This window comes from Penicillium taxi (assembly GCF_028828555.1).
Source record: "Penicillium taxi strain IBT 34144 chromosome Unknown utg000001l_segment0_segment0, whole genome shotgun sequence".
Classification (NCBI taxonomy): Eukaryota; Fungi; Ascomycota; class Eurotiomycetes; order Eurotiales; family Aspergillaceae; genus Penicillium; species Penicillium taxi.
This window is the reverse complement of record NW_026643203.1, coordinates 2,410,825-2,427,858: the sequence shown is the minus strand read 5'-3', so window position 1 is coordinate 2,427,858 and position 17,034 is coordinate 2,410,825. Positions and strand designations below refer to the sequence as shown.

The 17,034-nt window shown below is 44.2% G+C and overlaps 7 protein-coding genes across 7 annotated transcripts; 3 read left to right on the top strand and 4 right to left on the bottom strand.

Annotated features, from left to right (window-relative positions):
- Nucleotides 1-1,714: 1,714 nt before the first annotated feature.
- On the top strand, nt 1,715-5,851 carry N7495_000878 (uncharacterized protein; the record flags this gene model as incomplete). The annotated part of the gene is made up of 1 exon (XM_057203548.1): nt 1,715-5,851. The coding sequence occupies one exon, from the start codon at nt 1,715-1,717 to the stop codon at nt 5,849-5,851; it is 4,137 nt and encodes a 1,378-aa protein (XP_057067621.1).
- Nucleotides 5,852-6,169: 318 nt separating this feature from the next.
- On the bottom strand, nt 6,170-6,933 carry N7495_000877 (autophagy-related protein 101; the record flags this gene model as incomplete). Its single annotated transcript, XM_057203547.1, has 3 exons — nt 6,170-6,357; nt 6,415-6,771; nt 6,855-6,933. The coding sequence occupies 3 exons, from the start codon at nt 6,931-6,933 to the stop codon at nt 6,170-6,172; spliced, it is 624 nt and encodes a 207-aa protein (XP_057067620.1).
- Nucleotides 6,934-7,627: 694 nt separating this feature from the next.
- Nucleotides 7,628-9,530, top strand: N7495_000876 (peroxisomal biogenesis factor 3; the record flags this gene model as incomplete). Its single annotated transcript, XM_057203546.1, has 4 exons — nt 7,628-7,785; nt 7,900-8,249; nt 8,302-8,692; nt 8,747-9,530. 4 exons carry the CDS (start codon nt 7,628-7,630, stop codon nt 9,528-9,530), a joined length of 1,683 nt encoding a protein of 560 aa, XP_057067619.1.
- Nucleotides 9,531-10,147: 617 nt separating this feature from the next.
- On the bottom strand, nt 10,148-11,172 carry yop1 (putative membrane biogenesis protein (Yop1); the record flags this gene model as incomplete). The annotated part of the gene is made up of 6 exons (XM_057203545.1): nt 10,148-10,274; nt 10,331-10,388; nt 10,449-10,512; nt 10,641-10,649; nt 10,721-10,927; nt 11,119-11,172. 6 exons carry the CDS (start codon nt 11,170-11,172, stop codon nt 10,148-10,150), a joined length of 519 nt encoding a protein of 172 aa, XP_057067618.1.
- Nucleotides 11,173-13,908: 2,736 nt separating this feature from the next.
- Nucleotides 13,909-14,565, bottom strand: N7495_000874 (uncharacterized protein; the record flags this gene model as incomplete). The annotated part of the gene is given in 3 exon segments (XM_057203544.1): nt 13,909-14,385; nt 14,449-14,484; nt 14,497-14,565. The coding sequence occupies 3 exon segments, from the start codon at nt 14,563-14,565 to the stop codon at nt 13,909-13,911; spliced, it is 582 nt and encodes a 193-aa protein (XP_057067617.1).
- Nucleotides 14,566-15,227: 662 nt separating this feature from the next.
- N7495_000873 (Major facilitator superfamily domain general substrate transporter) lies at nt 15,228-15,578 on the bottom strand (the record flags this gene model as incomplete). Its single annotated transcript, XM_057203543.1, has 1 exon — nt 15,228-15,578. One exon carries the CDS (start codon nt 15,576-15,578, stop codon nt 15,228-15,230), a length of 351 nt encoding a protein of 116 aa, XP_057067616.1.
- Nucleotides 15,579-16,187: 609 nt separating this feature from the next.
- N7495_000872 (uncharacterized protein) lies at nt 16,188-16,929 on the top strand (the record flags this gene model as incomplete). The annotated part of the gene is given in 5 exon segments (XM_057203542.1): nt 16,188-16,319; nt 16,358-16,396; nt 16,480-16,611; nt 16,702-16,785; nt 16,804-16,929. The coding sequence occupies 5 exon segments, from the start codon at nt 16,188-16,190 to the stop codon at nt 16,927-16,929; spliced, it is 513 nt and encodes a 170-aa protein (XP_057067615.1).
- Between the last annotated feature and the right edge of the window lie 105 nt (nt 16,930-17,034).

Below are 17,034 nucleotides of genomic sequence, written 5' to 3'. Positions count from 1 at the left end.
GAGCACTCTGTGGAATCAGGAGTCATTTTATATGGAGAGTTTCCCAACAAATGTACCAAGGAGCATAGTATGCACGGTGCATAAAGAGAGACGTTGACTTCTAAGATTTCCCAATCTGAAGTATTTGCCGCTTTTCCGAATTATACATAATTATGCCACGACAGTGGATTATTAATTTTGTGGTCCCAGCATCCACAGGTTGAGGGGTAAAAGTTGAAATGGTAGCTGTAGATTAAAGTAGTACGAAATGTCGCCGAATGTCGCCGATAGATCCGTGAAAAATGACGTTGAGCCGATGAAGTTACTTGAAATGGTTCAATACTCCGGTGATGATATTCAAGGTCTTGAGATATATAGACGATAGTTATGACATGCAAGCCATGCGCTGCATTGTGCAGGAACACACACGCGGGTTTGATTAGGATCTAACCTGATATAGCCTAGTCTGCAGTTCTCTTCAATACGCGTATCTACTTCTCAGTCATCAGTCACGCCTGAGTATTCTTTCTGTGTGATAATGCACTGCGTCTGCCTAATTTTGTGTGTCGATAGTTCAGGGTAGAGGCTACCCTTCCTTGCCTCTGGCTGAGCGGAGCTGGTATGCTTCATTGTGGAGTTTGGCTATTCATCCGTGAATAAAAATGTTCTAGCACAAATGTTCTAGCATAACTAGTCAGTTATTTACAGAAATGACCTATACACTAGAATCAAATATATACTCCTAGTCTCTGTACCACCAACTGTTACATGACTTTTCGCCTGCAAGATCAAGAGGTCTTATCGCACAATCAATCCAACATTACATGTATACAACAGAAGTGTATGAGCATACAGAAACTCAATGTTTTATTTGGCGTTTTTTACGTCTACACAGTACACAGTAGACTTCCAAGGTCATTTGCCACCGTGAAGTTCCACAACACTAAGCTTTAGGCTATCCGACCAAGCCGGCCCGAGCCATTCCTTTGCCGATACCCACAGTACTTTGTTTTCAACCTTTCAAGGGATCTTTATCACATATTAATAGATCAGGTCTATTGAAGTTTAAATCCCCAGTTTGACAAAACTCAACCCTTACCAGCTTTATGGCAAAAAGCTGGACTTTTTTAATTGTGAGGAAATCCCTTTTATTAGCCTTGGAAGCACGTGAGCTCCTACCTAGGTCTGAGCTCGTAACCGATCCAAGTCTCCAACCTTGGAAGGTTGCTGGGATGAATTCCATGGTTTGATACTAATGGCATATATGATACAGTATAAAACATTCTGAAGAGTTGAATCTATCTAATCTGCACACTGGACAAGCTAGAGGGATGTCGGAATATGAGACAAGTGAGCTAACAAAACAACTTATCTCCTATCATGGATATAATAAGATGATGGTTCCATGTTCAGCTTTCTACTCCGTACTTTCTCTCTGATGTATTTGCTACCCAGGTAATTAGCCCTCGTATAGGTGGGACTTTTGCGGCTTACAGCGGCACATGGCATACGACCATTGGCCAAGTCATGCACGCCACGCATGAAGTCTGACTTACCCATGAAAACCCTGGATGTATAGTTATATGATTGGCTCCATCGCTATATTCGTGCATTTGGCCCGGCCCCTGCAGATAAGCCGGTTAGTCATCGGTCCGACATGAGCGGCCCCATTTTATCCCCCAGATGGCTCCGGCGGAGTCCGTTCTATGGTTGAATTTTATCCATTTGGAGCCTGATGGATCCCTTGAGCCTAGCAGCCAGCATAGCTGGTGTTGCTACTGCTGCTTTTCAGATTATTACATATCTAGAAACAGTTGGCGCTGGTGGGAAAGAAAGATTCCAGCTGCTACAGGAGCTGACGAGCCTATGGATCACCATTAAGGCTTTACATGCGCAAATAGTTGATACTCTTGACGAAGACCATTTCCCGCCACAACTCAAGACCTTGTTCACGAATGGGAACCTTCTACAAGAGTTGGAGAGCCTTGTCAACGATGTGGACAAGAAGCTCAAGCCCCGCTCATCGCGAATCAGTATTCGACAGACTCTAGGGTGGCCGCTAGCGAAGCAAGATGTTATCCAGCTAGTTGAGCGGATGGGACGCATGCAGCAGACTCTGCATGCAGCGTTAGGTCAATCGAATTATTCCCTCACTCGGGGCATTCATCGCGACGTCCAGGCTGTCAAAGCAGTTCTTGACGAAGGAAAGCTGAAGCCGATAATCGACTGGATATCTTCACTGAACTTTATCGCAACGCAAAACTTGTTGTTCAAGGGCCATCACCAAGGGACGTGCAAATGGTTTTTGGAAAGTGATGAGTTTCGCCGTTGGAAAAGTGACGAGGATGTCATTCTTCTCTGCCCAGGAATCCCGGGAGTCGGCAAGACATTCTTATCATCAATTGTTATCAATGAGCTTGACAGACTGCGGCTGAGCGAGAAGGAGGGTCTCAAAGATTCAGCAGTCCTGATGCTTTACTGCAAGTGGGATGATTCTTCGTCGCAGTCTGTTGAAAACCTCCTGGCAAGCTTGGTCAAACAGATTGCCCAGCGTTATGGTCTTGTGTCAGAAGAGTTGCCCAAATTGTTCACAACACACAGTAAGGCCGGAACAAGTCCAGATCGAGACGAGTACTTTTCGGTACTCAGAGCCGAGCTGAGTGCCTTTTCGAAAACTTTCATTGTGATTGATGGCCTCGATGAACTGAGAGAGGAGAGAAATAGACTTCTGCTGATCGAGACACTGACATCGCTGACGTCAGTGAAAGTGAAAGTCAATCTTCTGGTGACGTCCCGACCAATTGATAGTATTACAAGGCACTTTATCAACGTTCCTATCACATGCGACAAATGCAGGAAAAGTATCCGTCAGAGATATCACTTTCATTGCAGTGAATGTGATGAAGACGTCGTTGGCGGCTTCGACCTTTGTGAGCCGTGCTATGGGAAAGGAGAGCGATGTAGTCGCAGAGGTCACGTCTTTGTAAAACAGTTCAACAGCAGCCGAATTGACATTACTGCGATGGAAGAAGATTTGCTCACTTATGTGAAGTGGCGAATCGATTCATCAGAGTTTCTTCGATTTTTTGTTGAAGGCAATCCCGCGCTGATGGATGATATCGTTCTTGCTGTTGTTGGAGAAAACGAGGGGGTTTTCCTGCTTGCAAAACACAATATGGATTTCCTTGCATCGTTGATGCGACCCTCTCAAGTCAAAAAGGCGCTGGAAGGTCTTCCTAAAGAGCTAGAAGGTACTTATACAAATTCAATGATGCGCATCAAGGACTTGCCAGACAGCCATAGGGAAATTGCCATGGAGTTTCTACGATGGGTTGTCTTTGCGGAACGTCCTTTGGAGCTTCACGAGATTGAGCATGCTATTGCCGCCGGGGATGAAGCCCAGGACATTGGTCCCGATGATATTATTCGTGCGCAAGTAATTGCGTCGATGTGTGCTGGAATTGTGGTCATTGACGAGTCTGACAGCGTTCGTCTGGTGCATTTTTCAGCGAAGAATTTCTTCTCCAAACACCATGAGACTTGGTTTCCCGATGGAAGTATAAAGTTGACCTCGACATGTCTTTCATATCTTCAATTTGAATCCTTTTCCCAGCCATGCACAGGGTCCAGTGAATCTGCTGATTTCGATGCACGCTTGAAGAAATATCCTTTTCTCAGGTATGCGGCGGAATTCTGGGGCAATCATCTTCTCAAAACTCCACAAGACGATTTATTTGGGTTTGCTCGGAGGTTACTCAAAGAATCTGGGTATTTTGCATCCTTATCACAGGCCTTATGGTACGTGGACAATGCAGACTCGTCAAGCTGGGCTGGAAAAGATGGTAGCACTGCCTTGCACTTGGCCGCACACTTCGGATTAAACAAGCTAGTGGTTGAGCTTCTAGAGGATGGAGTCGACCCGAATATTCGTGATGTGAATGGTGTTACACCGCTGATACTTGCCTCCATACGTGGAATCGTGGATGTTGCCGCCACTCTGATCCAAGCAGGGGCTGATGTCAATTCGGCGGACAATGTCGGCGCAACTCCGATATTTGGCGCCACCCTTCATGACCAGGAAGAGGTGGTCAAGCTTCTACTCACGCAAGAGACAACTGATGTGAATTTGAGAATCAATGGATATACACCATTGATGGTAGCTGCACAAAACAAATTTCTCGGCATTCTTAATGCGCTCCTACAAAACCCGAGCTTGGAGATTGACAAAGGATCAACGGAGTCTGGGCTTACTGCATTAATGATCGCGGCTATGGGCGATAAACCAGAAAGTGTAGAAGCGCTTCTCACCCATCCTGGAATTGACATCAATTTTCAATCCACAGATGGCTCAACAGCTCTTCTCTGGGCGGCAACTGAAGGATACGGTCTGGTGGTGGATATTCTCCTTGATAATGGTGCAGACACTGAGGTGATGCAAGTCGGCACTCTCGGCACTGCGCTGAATCGAGCTATTGATGAGGACCAAGTCCATGTTGTCGAGTTGTTACTTGCGAGAGGAGCTAATGTACATCACACGGATGTTTTCAAACGCGGCATGCTTCATTCAGCTGCAGTCAACGACCGATATGAGATACTGAAAGTCCTTCTCGAATTTGACACTACATTAGACGTCAACATGCAGGACGTTAATGGGAAGACAACGTTACATGATGCAGCCAGAAGTGGATGCAAAGAGACTATTGAAATTTTGTTGCAGTATGGAGGTGACCCAAGTATCAAGGACAACTTTGGTCGAACACCGACCTACATCGCTCGCGAAACAAATAATTACATTGCTCTTGAGATGCTTCGAGAGGCAAGAAGAGCCAAAACAGAAAACAGAGAGGCAGAAGACGTCCCTGGTCCTCTTCCCCTACGCACCGACACTGGATCGATCATCCAGCCAGTCAAACGATCAGACACCGACAACATACCATTGTCTATCTGGGCCCTTTCCAACTCCCAGTCCATCAGTGAGCTAAGTACTCGACTTGAGACCGCGACTTTGGAAGAAGTCAATGCGCAAGATCCGGACAATGGCCAGTCGGCACTGCATTACGGTGCCTCGCGCAATAATCCCGACACAACACGTCTTTTGATCTCTCATGGTGCGGATATAAATCTTCCAAACCATTATGGCCGTACTCCGTTGCATCTGACTACTCTTTACAATAGCGTCAGAGTGGCAGAAGTCCTTCTAGATGCTGGAGCTGATTTTGAGACCCAAGATCAATGGGGCCAATCCCCACTAGCTACAGCTATGTATGATAGGAATATGGTAGGTATTTTATTGGTGGAATACGGAGCTGAATTGCCCAAGGAGCGCCAAGCGTTGGGCGATTTACTCGAGCTGGCTGTTATCTATGGAAAGGAAGATGCAGTCCGGCGTTTGGTCGCTGCCGGGGCTGAAATTTGGAGAAAGAATACCTATGGCTATACCCCGTTTGCGATTGCCAGACTGTATAGTCATGAGAAGATTGCAAATCTGCTTCTGGAATTAAGGAAACCGTCAGACCCGACTCAACTTGAGGAATCAGAAACGCCACCTGAACACCTTACAATCGACAAAGAGAAGAAAAAAGCTCTATCAGACTCTCTTCAAATGACTAAAGATGTTAATCGCGAACCTGCTGTAGGATATCCCGAAGAAAAGGTCCAAAAAGATTATGAAAACCCACCAACTCAGTTGCCGCCTGTTGAGACCACCAAAAAGCCAGGCCAGGTAGCCACCTCCAGCGAAGGTGGCTTGCTATTGGATTCACCAATGATCCGCCAGATATTCCTCACTCTTCTGTTATCGTTGATCGTGATAACAGCAATCACAGCGATGCCGAACGGGGTGATGACGAGAATTTTACCTTCACGTGTATAGTATAGTGACGAACTCAGCCATGTCCACTTGGACATGTGATTTCAGTCCTCATAATATGGAAATTTTGATGTAATTCATGGTCTCATTTCTGTCTCCATTAAAAACCTGGTAAAAATTGGGGAAAACGGTGGTGAAATCTAATAATGCAGGCCAGTGTACCCATTCAGCTGATACGACTCTTCAATCCAATACGCCAAACAAAAACCCTCGAGACCAGTAAATCATTTGCGCCAGACTCCTCGTGTGCTTCTTATTTCTAGCAGCAAGCGTCATAAAAAGGGGATTTCGTGTAACATTATGAAGTATGTGCTCGCCAGCTTAGAAAAGCCCCATGCGATGACCCCAAGCATCAGTCCTTGGGTTGACAACTATCCGGTAGGGGAATGGGTTGGATTCACTGGTCGTAATAGGCGGGATATGGTCCTTGTCCTTATTAACCACAGTGAGGATTTTCATAGCTGCCTTCTGAAGCATATTGGTCATAGCCTTGCGGACTTTGGCTCTTTCTATATGATCAAATTTGTCAGCTTGGAACCTATCCCCAGAATCCGCATGACACATACCAGAATCTGTGCGAGGAGTGGCGATAGTCACATCCAACGTCCAAATTTCCCAGCACACCTCTTCTTCGCCCTTGCCTGCGAGTCCGCCAAACCACAGACCAGACCGACGTCGTTTCTTTTCGTAGAATTCAACTGCGATCCGGCCACGTACTCCTCCGCCCCCGCCTCCGCCGACCTGCCCGTCTTGCGCACCGGCGGCCGAGGAGAGATGTTGGCGGACCAGCGCGCTAACGCGCGAGTCAATCAAAGTTTCTAGATCTGCATCGTTAATTGCCGGGAGTGTAAAGTCTAACACTTCGAAAGTGACTGGGCGTATGGAGGGGAAGTAACGATGGAAAAAGATCAAGTTCAGAACACCTGAAAGGGAATAAAATGTAAGTCGAGGATCAGAAGATGAAAGATGGACGATCTAAGAGCTATCCAGCTCTTTTCAGTCCTACCTTTTAGCACATCACGCACTGTAGTTGTATCAGCGAAGATCTCCAGGAAGTACTCTGGAGGGGTTTTGCGGGGCTCCATCCCCGGCCGCAGCAGATCGACTCAGAGCACAAGATCGGAGGGTTTAATTGGAGGATGTGTTGTCAAGGAATATGACTTGCAAATGATATGGGGAATATGGGAAGAGGTCATGGAGGAAGAGAGTTGGAGAGAAGCCGTGACTGGATCGGCCATGGACTGGACAGTAATGCTTAGTTATCACCTTGTCATTGGCCGCGTGAACAAGTTTATGCGCGTGATAGCAAATGCTGACTAGTTTTAATAAGAAGTATTTTTGACATTTACTGAGGCTCCTAAACTGTTTACCAATCTATTTGATTCATTCACAAAGCAAAGAAAAATATTATCGGTACAGTTGAGTATTTACTATAGACGATGTGGTGATGGTTGTGCCGCATCCGGGTTTAAGCTGATAGAGCTGGGTTACTGGACAATGCAGATTCCATTGTTGAGATAAATATCTAGATATAAAAAGAGTCTACTTAGGTACTATTTATGAGATGTAATCCGAACAATCAATTCTGTAGGTATTTTGAAACATGTAGTTGAATAATCTGGGGTACTCATACTCTCCCCGAGGTAGTCAGATCTCGGGCAACGATCAGCGGTCCGAGAGCGTTCGACCGACTTCCATCCACAACAATCTAGGAATGATCCTAGGGTTGTCATCTAATCCCAACTATACCAGAGAGCTTATCCTAATATCAACTTGATCATGATCGGTGCCGCAAGGCGCTGGCTCCGGCGCAATAGCAAGGGTCTCGCGATCGGGGCCAGTGTATTGGGAGCTGGCTATCTGGCTGGGCAATATTTGCTGTCCAAGTGGTCCGATGCTCGTGAACGTATGAGTAGCGACAACATTTCACGAGAAAAGTCAGTGCTTCCATCATTCCTACTGCATTCTCGGCCGGCTGTCATGAGCCTAGAAAATACGCCCATTGCCCCCCACTCAAGGCTGTTCAAGTAGCTAACATATGACGTTCATAGTTTGCGACGACGTTTTGAACAAGAACAGATCGATTGCACTTACAATACCCTCGGTCTTTTACCGGCCGCAGTTAATAACATTGTCGATGCGCTCCCAGTTGAGGAGTTGACAAATGAATTACAGAAGAAGAGGGCGGAGAAGTTGGCACGGATTCGGTCGGGAGAAGGTACAAGCTCTGAACTGAGTTCAGTATCTCCTAGCCTGCTTGAAGATGATCAGAAAAGTCTTTCGAGCTTCCAAAGTGAAAGCTTTATGCACACCAGCCAGCTTGGGGATTCTGTGAACTTCGAGAGCCAGCCCCGAGTGAAACGGACCAAGACCCAGCTGTGGAACGAGGTCAAGATCACATGTACGTCTTTCTATGATCTGAGAGTTGAATGTAATACTGACTGTTTTGACAGCTATTACACGGTCCTTTACTTTGATCTACACACTCTCTTTGCTTACTATCTTCACTCGCGTTCAGCTGAACCTCCTCGGACGTCGGCGATACCTATCCAGCGTTATTTCTCTTGCTACTCCCCAGGCCGACGCGGCCATCAACTTGGAAGATCTCGATGGTGATCTGTCACATACCCTGGGCGATGACCCTGAGACCAACCTACGATATGTTACTTTCAGTTGGTGGTTGCTTCACCGTGGATGGAAGAAAGTGATGCAGCAGGTTCGGTCCGCTGTGGAAGAAGCCACTAGTTCGCTCAATGTACGTGGAGATATCAGCCGGTCACAGCTGTCGGACTTGATTCTTCGCATCAGAGAGAAGGTGGAGGGGGGCTCTGAAGAAGAGCGACGGTAAGTACCTCTGTATCATGGATATCTTCATCATGATTGCTAATAACGAACCAGGTCTAAGAATTGGCTTTCCTGCTTGCTTCCACCTCCAGAGGAGGAGGAGTATGTTCTGCGTGAGTCTGGAGTGAATGGACTGGCCGATAAGCCATCCCCGCAGACAGCTTCAAAGCTTCGTCGCCTCTTGGATGAAACAGCAGACTTAGTTGAATCACCTTCTTTCACCTTTATTTTGACCAAGCTCAATGGCGAAGGCTTCTCGACCTTACTTGACCAGGCTTTCCCTTCTTCTTGCCCCAACGAGGGACGAGGACCGGCTCCTCAGTCTTTCGACTCTGTGGCAACAGTTATTCCCCCTCCCCCTCGGGAACCAAAGACAAAACTCGCCAATCTCCTTGCAGTACTAGCACGTCAGGCACATGTGATTGGTAACGGATTGCCAAGTCACGTCTCACCACACGTTTCATACACGGTAAAAGATTTACATCAACTAAATGGGTATCTGGCCGCTATGGTTCAGAATGTGGGGGAACTAGAGGCCTTTTCGGCTGTGATTTACAGCTCGAACTTTGACCCCGAAATCCTCGGTGCCGGGAGAAAGGCCGCTGAAGCCGTAGCAGGAGAATCGGTGAACCATGATTCTTCTGCTTCCTCACCTATAGGGCCTATTGAGAATCAATCAGAAGATGTTCCTAGTGATGACATGACGCAGAGTCTTCCTGTTCTCATGAGCAATGACGAGGAATTCCCTAAGCTGCCACCCCAGGAGAATCTGGCTAACCCAGCTTTTGAAGAAGCCTGGGGAAAAGCAGTTGAGGACAAGGAGCAGGGAGCTCCATGATATTTGAAATTATAATGATATTTAAATTATGTATACCTTGCATTGCATCTCATTTTCTTCAATTTTAGACCTGGTTCTGTTTCTAGGCGTAACTTGGATGCTAGGTCGTAGTTTAAGTATTTTGTTTCTTTCTTAGCAATCTACTCATAGAACTGAGTGACACTCGGGTCTTCTAATATTTGTGAATGCCCTGACAGGAATACCAATCATGTCAAAGTCAATGCATACGTACTACAGATAAATAGGCGACCCCATTGGTCATTTATGTCCTCGGCACATGCACAACATTAGTCGTACTATAACTCTTGGAAGCTACAAACAATTGTCATTCAAATGGTGAGGGGACAAAGACGTAATGAGCAACCATTTCCACCCCTCAACCTGGGGCTCGACTTTAACTCTCCCCAAAATATCACTTCAAAGTCACTTTCACTCTCTATGTAATATTGCCAGACTACATTTCATGGCAAGTGGAGTTTCAACATCTCCATGTGTTTTACAGACCCTATCCAAGCAGGCGGCAGAGAATCGATGGATCTGGGCTATATCAAATATAGCCATGGACAAAGAAAATCATTTAAACGATTCTGTGCAGATAACGGGCATGGGAACGTCACTCAAGTGGAGTGAGCCTTGGCAGCAGCCTCTGCCTGAGCGCGGAGGTTGGTGGAGGTGCCAGGGGCAGTGGAGAAGAAGCGGCCAACGAGGGGCTTAAGGAAAGAGTGGAAGACGATTTGGGCACCGCTATTACAATGTTAGTCACTAAGGCCTGCCTTGGATACACAATGTCGAGAACTTACCCGGTCTGGGGGAGGGCCATCCACAGAACAAGGACAAACTTGAAGATGTAGTAGAAGGCTAGTCGCAAGTCAGTGAATATTCTCGTCAAATGTTTCAGCAATTGCCAGGTTAACGTACGGAACCAATAAGCGGCGCTAATGGCGCTCTCAAGAACGGTCAGGAAGGAGAACACGACCCAGTACTGCAAACATTTTAGTTAGATCATGGGTCTTGCGTCATTTGGAAACATGTCACGTGGCGCCTGATAAGCGCCGTCTTCAGCTGAACAGCTGACTGCGACAAGATGAAATCAGAGGTAGGGGGACTTACGGTGAGCCACTATAAATTTGAATGTTAGTTATGGGTACTTTCGATAGGGGTGAGGCATTCTAGTCTTTTAAAAATCTTACCTGGGTGTCATCGGCAGTACCGGAGGTGAAGAGGGCCTGGAGAGAGTAGTAACCAGGGAGAACGAAGCCAGCAAGGTTGACGAGGAAGCCACCAGCAATGTTGAAGAAGACAAGGAAGAAGTAGACTCCAACCAGGCCAAGGATGACATAGACCTTAGGAACGGAAGACTGGCGCTCCAGGTTGTTCAGAAGAGGGTACTTGGAGAGCTATCAAATACATGTCAGATAACAGCAGACAGATGAAATAAGTGTGATGAGATAATAGGTGAAAAGGCCAAGGGATCGCTGCAGCTCCTGAAGATCGTGCGAGCTTTGAGGACAATCAATCAATCCATCCCAAAAAAAATTGGACAGATTGCGCTAGCGAGACCTAGTGTGGACATAGATTAGAAACATACCTCTTTGTCGAGCTGGGCAACAGCGTGCTGGGCACGATCTTGGAAGGAGGCCATTTTTGATGAGCTTGAATGAAAATTGAGAATAGGTTGCAGGAGTAGGGAGAGAGAGTGGAGCGAGGGATGTAGTGAGAATGCATCCGGTAGAGCTGGCGGCTTCCGTGGCCAAGCCCGTGCGCGGTCACGTGAGCGAATGACGTAAATCTGCAATCAGCTGCAAGAGCGTAGGAATTTAATTTTAAGTTAACAGATAACGGAAGGCGGCCTGAATGGAACTCCAAACCTTGGACATAAGCCTACGGATAATACTGTCATCTTAATTTTGAAACTTTTATGACACTGGAGTAGTGTACGTGTACTAGACTGTTAGTGGGTACATAGAATGTCTCCTTTTTTGTCTACTTAACTACCATATTACCCAGGTACAAACTTTTTAAATGCGACTGCCTTAATGCTGGTAATTCACAATAAGCTACGGTTCCAAGATTACTCGTTCGTCCTGGTAGGCTGTGACATGACGTAGGCTCTTTTGTTCTTGAAGCTGATTTGACTTTTGAAACCCTGAAATTTGAGGCATCCAAGTAGCTGGAACATCAAGTCTATAAATTACAACCGTATTCTTAGTGGCATTCAAAGAATATTACAGGCTGAAAATACTAGGCTTGTAATTACTATCATAACTGCAGAATAGCTAGTGAGGAGCCCTCTGCAGCAGTACGCAGTGAATCAAGAAGGCGGTCTGCAGCGGCAGAACCGAGTTATGCCATTTATCTAGAAGTTGTGATAATTAAATACAGAATGGACACCTTTATACACTTCTTCACTTTTTGACTCCCTACTTTCATTGGGCTTTCTTTTGGGGTTGTGGTTGGTCTTTCTTGTAGTGGTCGGCAACAGATAATATCTGTATCTCTGTGCCGACCACTATTTTCTTGGCTGAATCAACCTGCATGTTCCGACCATGCTGCCTAGAACGTTCCCCGTTTCAATAGGTACTTGTAGAACTAGGGTGATGCACTGTCAGGTATCTCAATATGCATTGTCAACTTCCAATATGCAAAATGCCAATATATTCCCTCTCTAACCTGACACATATTAGCCTATTAGGGTAGGACTGTTGTGGTCTTTTACAATACTTCGCTGCTACCGGATGACAACGGAACATTGATAGTTTAATGGGCGGGAATTCCATTTTTAGAAAATTTGAGAAAAAGACCTGTACCTGAGAGCATTTTTTATCTCAGTATATTGCGATAAAGACTTTTACCCCATTTTCAACAATGATACAAGATTTTGGATGACTATTCTGTCTTCCATGACCTCGAATCAAGCTCAAATTTTTCCAATAGTGAATCTTTCAAAGCGGTTAAGAATGAAGATGATGAGTCCATCATATCTGACTCGCAAACAATGCATAAGATGAAGTTCAGGAAATTCCTTTTCATAGGCCTATTTCTTGTATATACGGCCATCGTAATCGTTATAGGGCGTACCTTGGTGTGTTCAAGTAAAATAGCTGCCCAAAGCATACCTCTCTTACCATATCTTCAAAGTATTGACCACAGGTTTTGAATATAATAGCCTAGAATTAGAAAGCTGATAAGAAGTAAAGGCAAACAGTTCATAGACTTTCTATCAGAGTACAGAGACACGTCTTCCCTCGACACTGACCGAGCATGGAATCGGTCTATTGAGAGTATGTGCAACTGAAAACAGATGGAATTACCGAGAGTATTACTGATAACTTAACAGTCGGATCAGTCAATGTCTCTCGCTCCGATGACGATATTTGACAGCTTGGTATGGATCCAAATACAGTAGTCAAGCGTCCCATTGAATACAGTGGTGTCTATCGTCTTTATTTCGAATTCACTCTTCAATTGAATTGTGTGGTAACAACTTATTAATATGAAAAATAGAGCTGATCTGTTCTTTTTCTTGATTTAGAATCTCCTTCGAATGTGGACATATCGAGATTATTATGACGGCAGAAGAGTTGATTTTACGAATAGATTATATACAGCGCACTCATATCGGTAAGCTTCTAGCATTATATGATTATTCTACTTTCTCGTTACCTACTGTTAACTGTTGGAAATAAGATAATTATATTGAGATATTGAGGCAGATTTTAATGTGTCATGTGGATGTCAACCTTAGATCTCTAAACTGGGTAGCTGAAAGGAATCTGCCATATCCAAACTTCAATAACAAGCATACATGTCGTAATTTTGACGCCATTGCTGGTTGGGCTTCGGATCATCAGATCATGATCCCAGAGATCTATAAGCCGCCAGGGGTACAAGAGCTGCTGCTTCCACCATAGCTTAGTCACCTAAGCAGAACTATGTCATTATTTCAGGAAGAGGACTAAACGAAATGGCAAGAGCAGTTCAGCTTTTACGATTAACTTATAGCCGTAATGATAAATTTTTTCATATAGAAAAATCATTCATGGTGTTATGACTTACTCTTTCAGGACCCGGGACAACAATTTGAAGGAAAATCCCTTGGCATAATTAGAGAGTTGGTAGAACATAGGCAATAGCTTAAAGCATAAGGTATTACAATCAAAAAGAAAAACCCCGAACAGCCAAGGAGATAGGAACTATAGATCATGATGAATGACTTAATTGCTATAGAGCAGGGATAATTTCTCATAGTGTGCATGGTTCGTAAAAGGCCAACAAAATATTCGAAGGCTTTCTAGCCCAGACTTATGGTTGGTAGGTGAAATAAGCATAAATGTCAAAGGTCTTCCACAGGAACACGTATAACTAATCACTAATTAGCTTAGATAGACAGCTTCACTGAGGATACACCGAAGACCGTTAGTGCATATAACACTGCAGCAAATAAAAATGGCATTCCCACCCAAAGGTCACCTAATGCCATACCCATGTGGAAAGTGAAAGCCAAAAGCGGTCCTGCTACAAGCATTCCCAGCGAGCTGATAGTTGAGATTGTTGCATAGACCGTACTTATATGCTCTGCATCGACAAGAGAGGTCACTAGAGTCCTTGCTGTGACCGTAAAGGATGACCCTAGCCCAAATATAACAATCCCAATGATGAGAAAAAGTAGATTTGGTGCGATGAAGATGATGAAACATCTAAGAGACATCATCAGAGCGCTTATTTGCGCAATGCGCTTATCTCTAACAGCAATTACCCATCTTAGTTTTTTATCGAAAAGATATATCACCGCAGGAAGTAAAATGAACAGTGATATTAAATTGGCTGCTGCATTCAGGGTATTCACATATGATGCCTATTCCAATAATTAAATCAATTTTCAAGGTGTTCAGTAGAGAAAAGGTTTGGGGAAACTCACCTTGCCGTAGGACACATGAAATCTTTTTGTTGTATACTAGAGAAGAACTGCGAATGAGCTTTTCCCAAGGCAACGATGAAACAGAGAAGAATAGTAGCGACATCTCTGGAAAGCCATTTCATCGATAATTGAACTCTTTCCAAAACTGGTCGCTCATCTATAGCTGATAAAGAGTTTGAAGTCTCTATAGCTGGATGGTTGTATATTTGTGGGAAAAATAATAGTGTCTAAAGCACGGCGAGGGCAGCAATTATTAAGCCTATATAAAATGGAATCCAGATATTGATAGACATTAGCATAGCGCCAATTGGTGGCCCTATGAAATTTGTAGCCATACTTAGTGCTGTCATTTGTGCAAATGTAGCCATTCTATCATCACTTTTAGCTATGAGTATATTTGTAGCTAATGGGAGGAATAGGTCACCTCTTTTCTAAAGGAACAATACTTGCCACTATAGAAAACGCCAAAGATGTTACTACCATTAGCCCACCACCTAATATCTGCCAAAAGGTAGAGAACCATATGGCCCGCACAGGAAGTACCGGATATAATGAAACTTTGACGTAGATTCCTCTTTTCAGTCATGGATTGAACACAAAATTAGGATAGGATGGGACTTACAAACCACTCGATTCCAGTTTTGGGTTATAACAGAACCAAAAGAAGCTAGTAGGATAACAGGCTTGTATCCCACTCGATCCGCAAGCATACTAAAGGGAATAGCGAGCAGTATGCCTTTGAAAAAATTTCGTCAATTTATCAATCTTCCACGAGGATTTCAAAGAGATGTCTGGGATTTACCATGAATTGTCTCGAATGTTACTCTCCAACCGTTTAAATAAGCCATCTCTGTCTGAATAGGCTCTATTTTGCATTTTTCCGATCCAATGTCGCCAATAATGGTCGTACAATAGTATTTGCGACAAATAATGCCCTCTAGTATGGCTGTTTCGGCAGCGGAGCCAATACTATCGGCAATGTCGAATAGCATGGCTCCACCCGCGATCAATGCAAAAGTAATAAACCAACGACGTCCGATAGATGTCGCTGTAGGTGAGTCTTGTGGAAGCAGGTGAGATGTCTCATCTATATCATTAAGAGAACATTCGTTCGCTCGATCCATAACCATAGTGATGGGTTGGAATATGATCTTTTGTTGAAGATAAAAAAAAATAACCTGTCAAAATAAGGCGGATAAAAGCAATGAAATCCCGGTATTCAGTGTTCACGAGTCATGACGGTAACTATAGAAGAAACACCGAGACTATTCCTTGTATAGGGGCGCTAATAATGCTCTGAAACCCCTTAGAAGTTGCTTATGTGAAGTAGACAGCTCATGACTGTTTGAGGAAACGGAACTGATCGCCCAACTTCCTATATAACCGAAGAATATGAAAAACCCCTCAACACGGATGATTACAGGATTGGTCCGTGATAAGTTTATCTCTATATTTTTCATGTATTGGTACTCACTAAAAAGAGCGTCCACTTAATCAGACGCCTCCCGACGGTCATCCGCATCTTTGATATTCACTTTAGTCCAAACATGTACTGCTATAGGGCGGTTGATTACTAGGGGCTGCAGGATGTTTGTCAAAGTTGACATGGTCTAGGCATTAGCGTAAATTTGGTATAGTAACATCGGTTCAAAAGTCGTGCATCTTCCGTGGGTCAAAACCAGTTCTGACCTTAATAACCTACTGAAATCTCCTAATCGATATTCAACTAAGATTGTATAATGGAAACATCGAGATGCGATCAATCCGACGATAGTTTATTTGGGCCTGAAAATCGTGGATGTCGAGATGGAACAGATTTTACCTTGCTTTTTGAGCAATCCATCTTTTCAATTCTCCCATATGCTATTTTTGTGATTTGCTCGATTTGTCGATTTTTTTATCTTTCTAGAAGAAAAAGAGTTCTTCAAAGATCTTTAGACTTTCTATGGTTGGCAAAGATTATATGAATTAGAAAAAAATACCTAACACCTCAAAATGATGAACGTTTACTAACTTGAACACACCCTATAGATATCGATTTTATGCCTTGGAGGTCTCCAAGTTTCTTTAATCATTCTTTACGCTTTACCTGATGGTGATTTGACTGATTTTTCCTTGCCCGCGGCTTGTGTTAGCATTATTGCTAGCCTATGTTTGATTATTGTTTCTTACTAAGAGCATCAACGCTTACCTCGTCCATTATTCTTGCTAGGTATTTACCTTGCACTCACATGTCTCTTAGATAGTAGTTAGGTAAGAACCCTATGGCTACGTGGCGATCATCAGCTAATAGCGATTGTGTTTCTATCAACTGTCCTGCTTAAGTTTACTATTCTTGTGATTGAGTCTATATAGAAACGATATCTTTTAAAACAGCCATACGCTCACTATGCACCCGAAGTTCTTGCAAGTTTTTTTAACATGAGTGTATTTTGGTGGCTGAATTCGCTTTTGATGAAGGGCTCTTCTTATACTATCTAGCAAGAAAGTCTTCCGCCCCTAGATCCAAAATTGGTATCAGAAGTCCTCAGTGCTTAAATCGAATCCGCCTGGCTTAACAGTGATAAAAGCCAAAAACACTGCCTC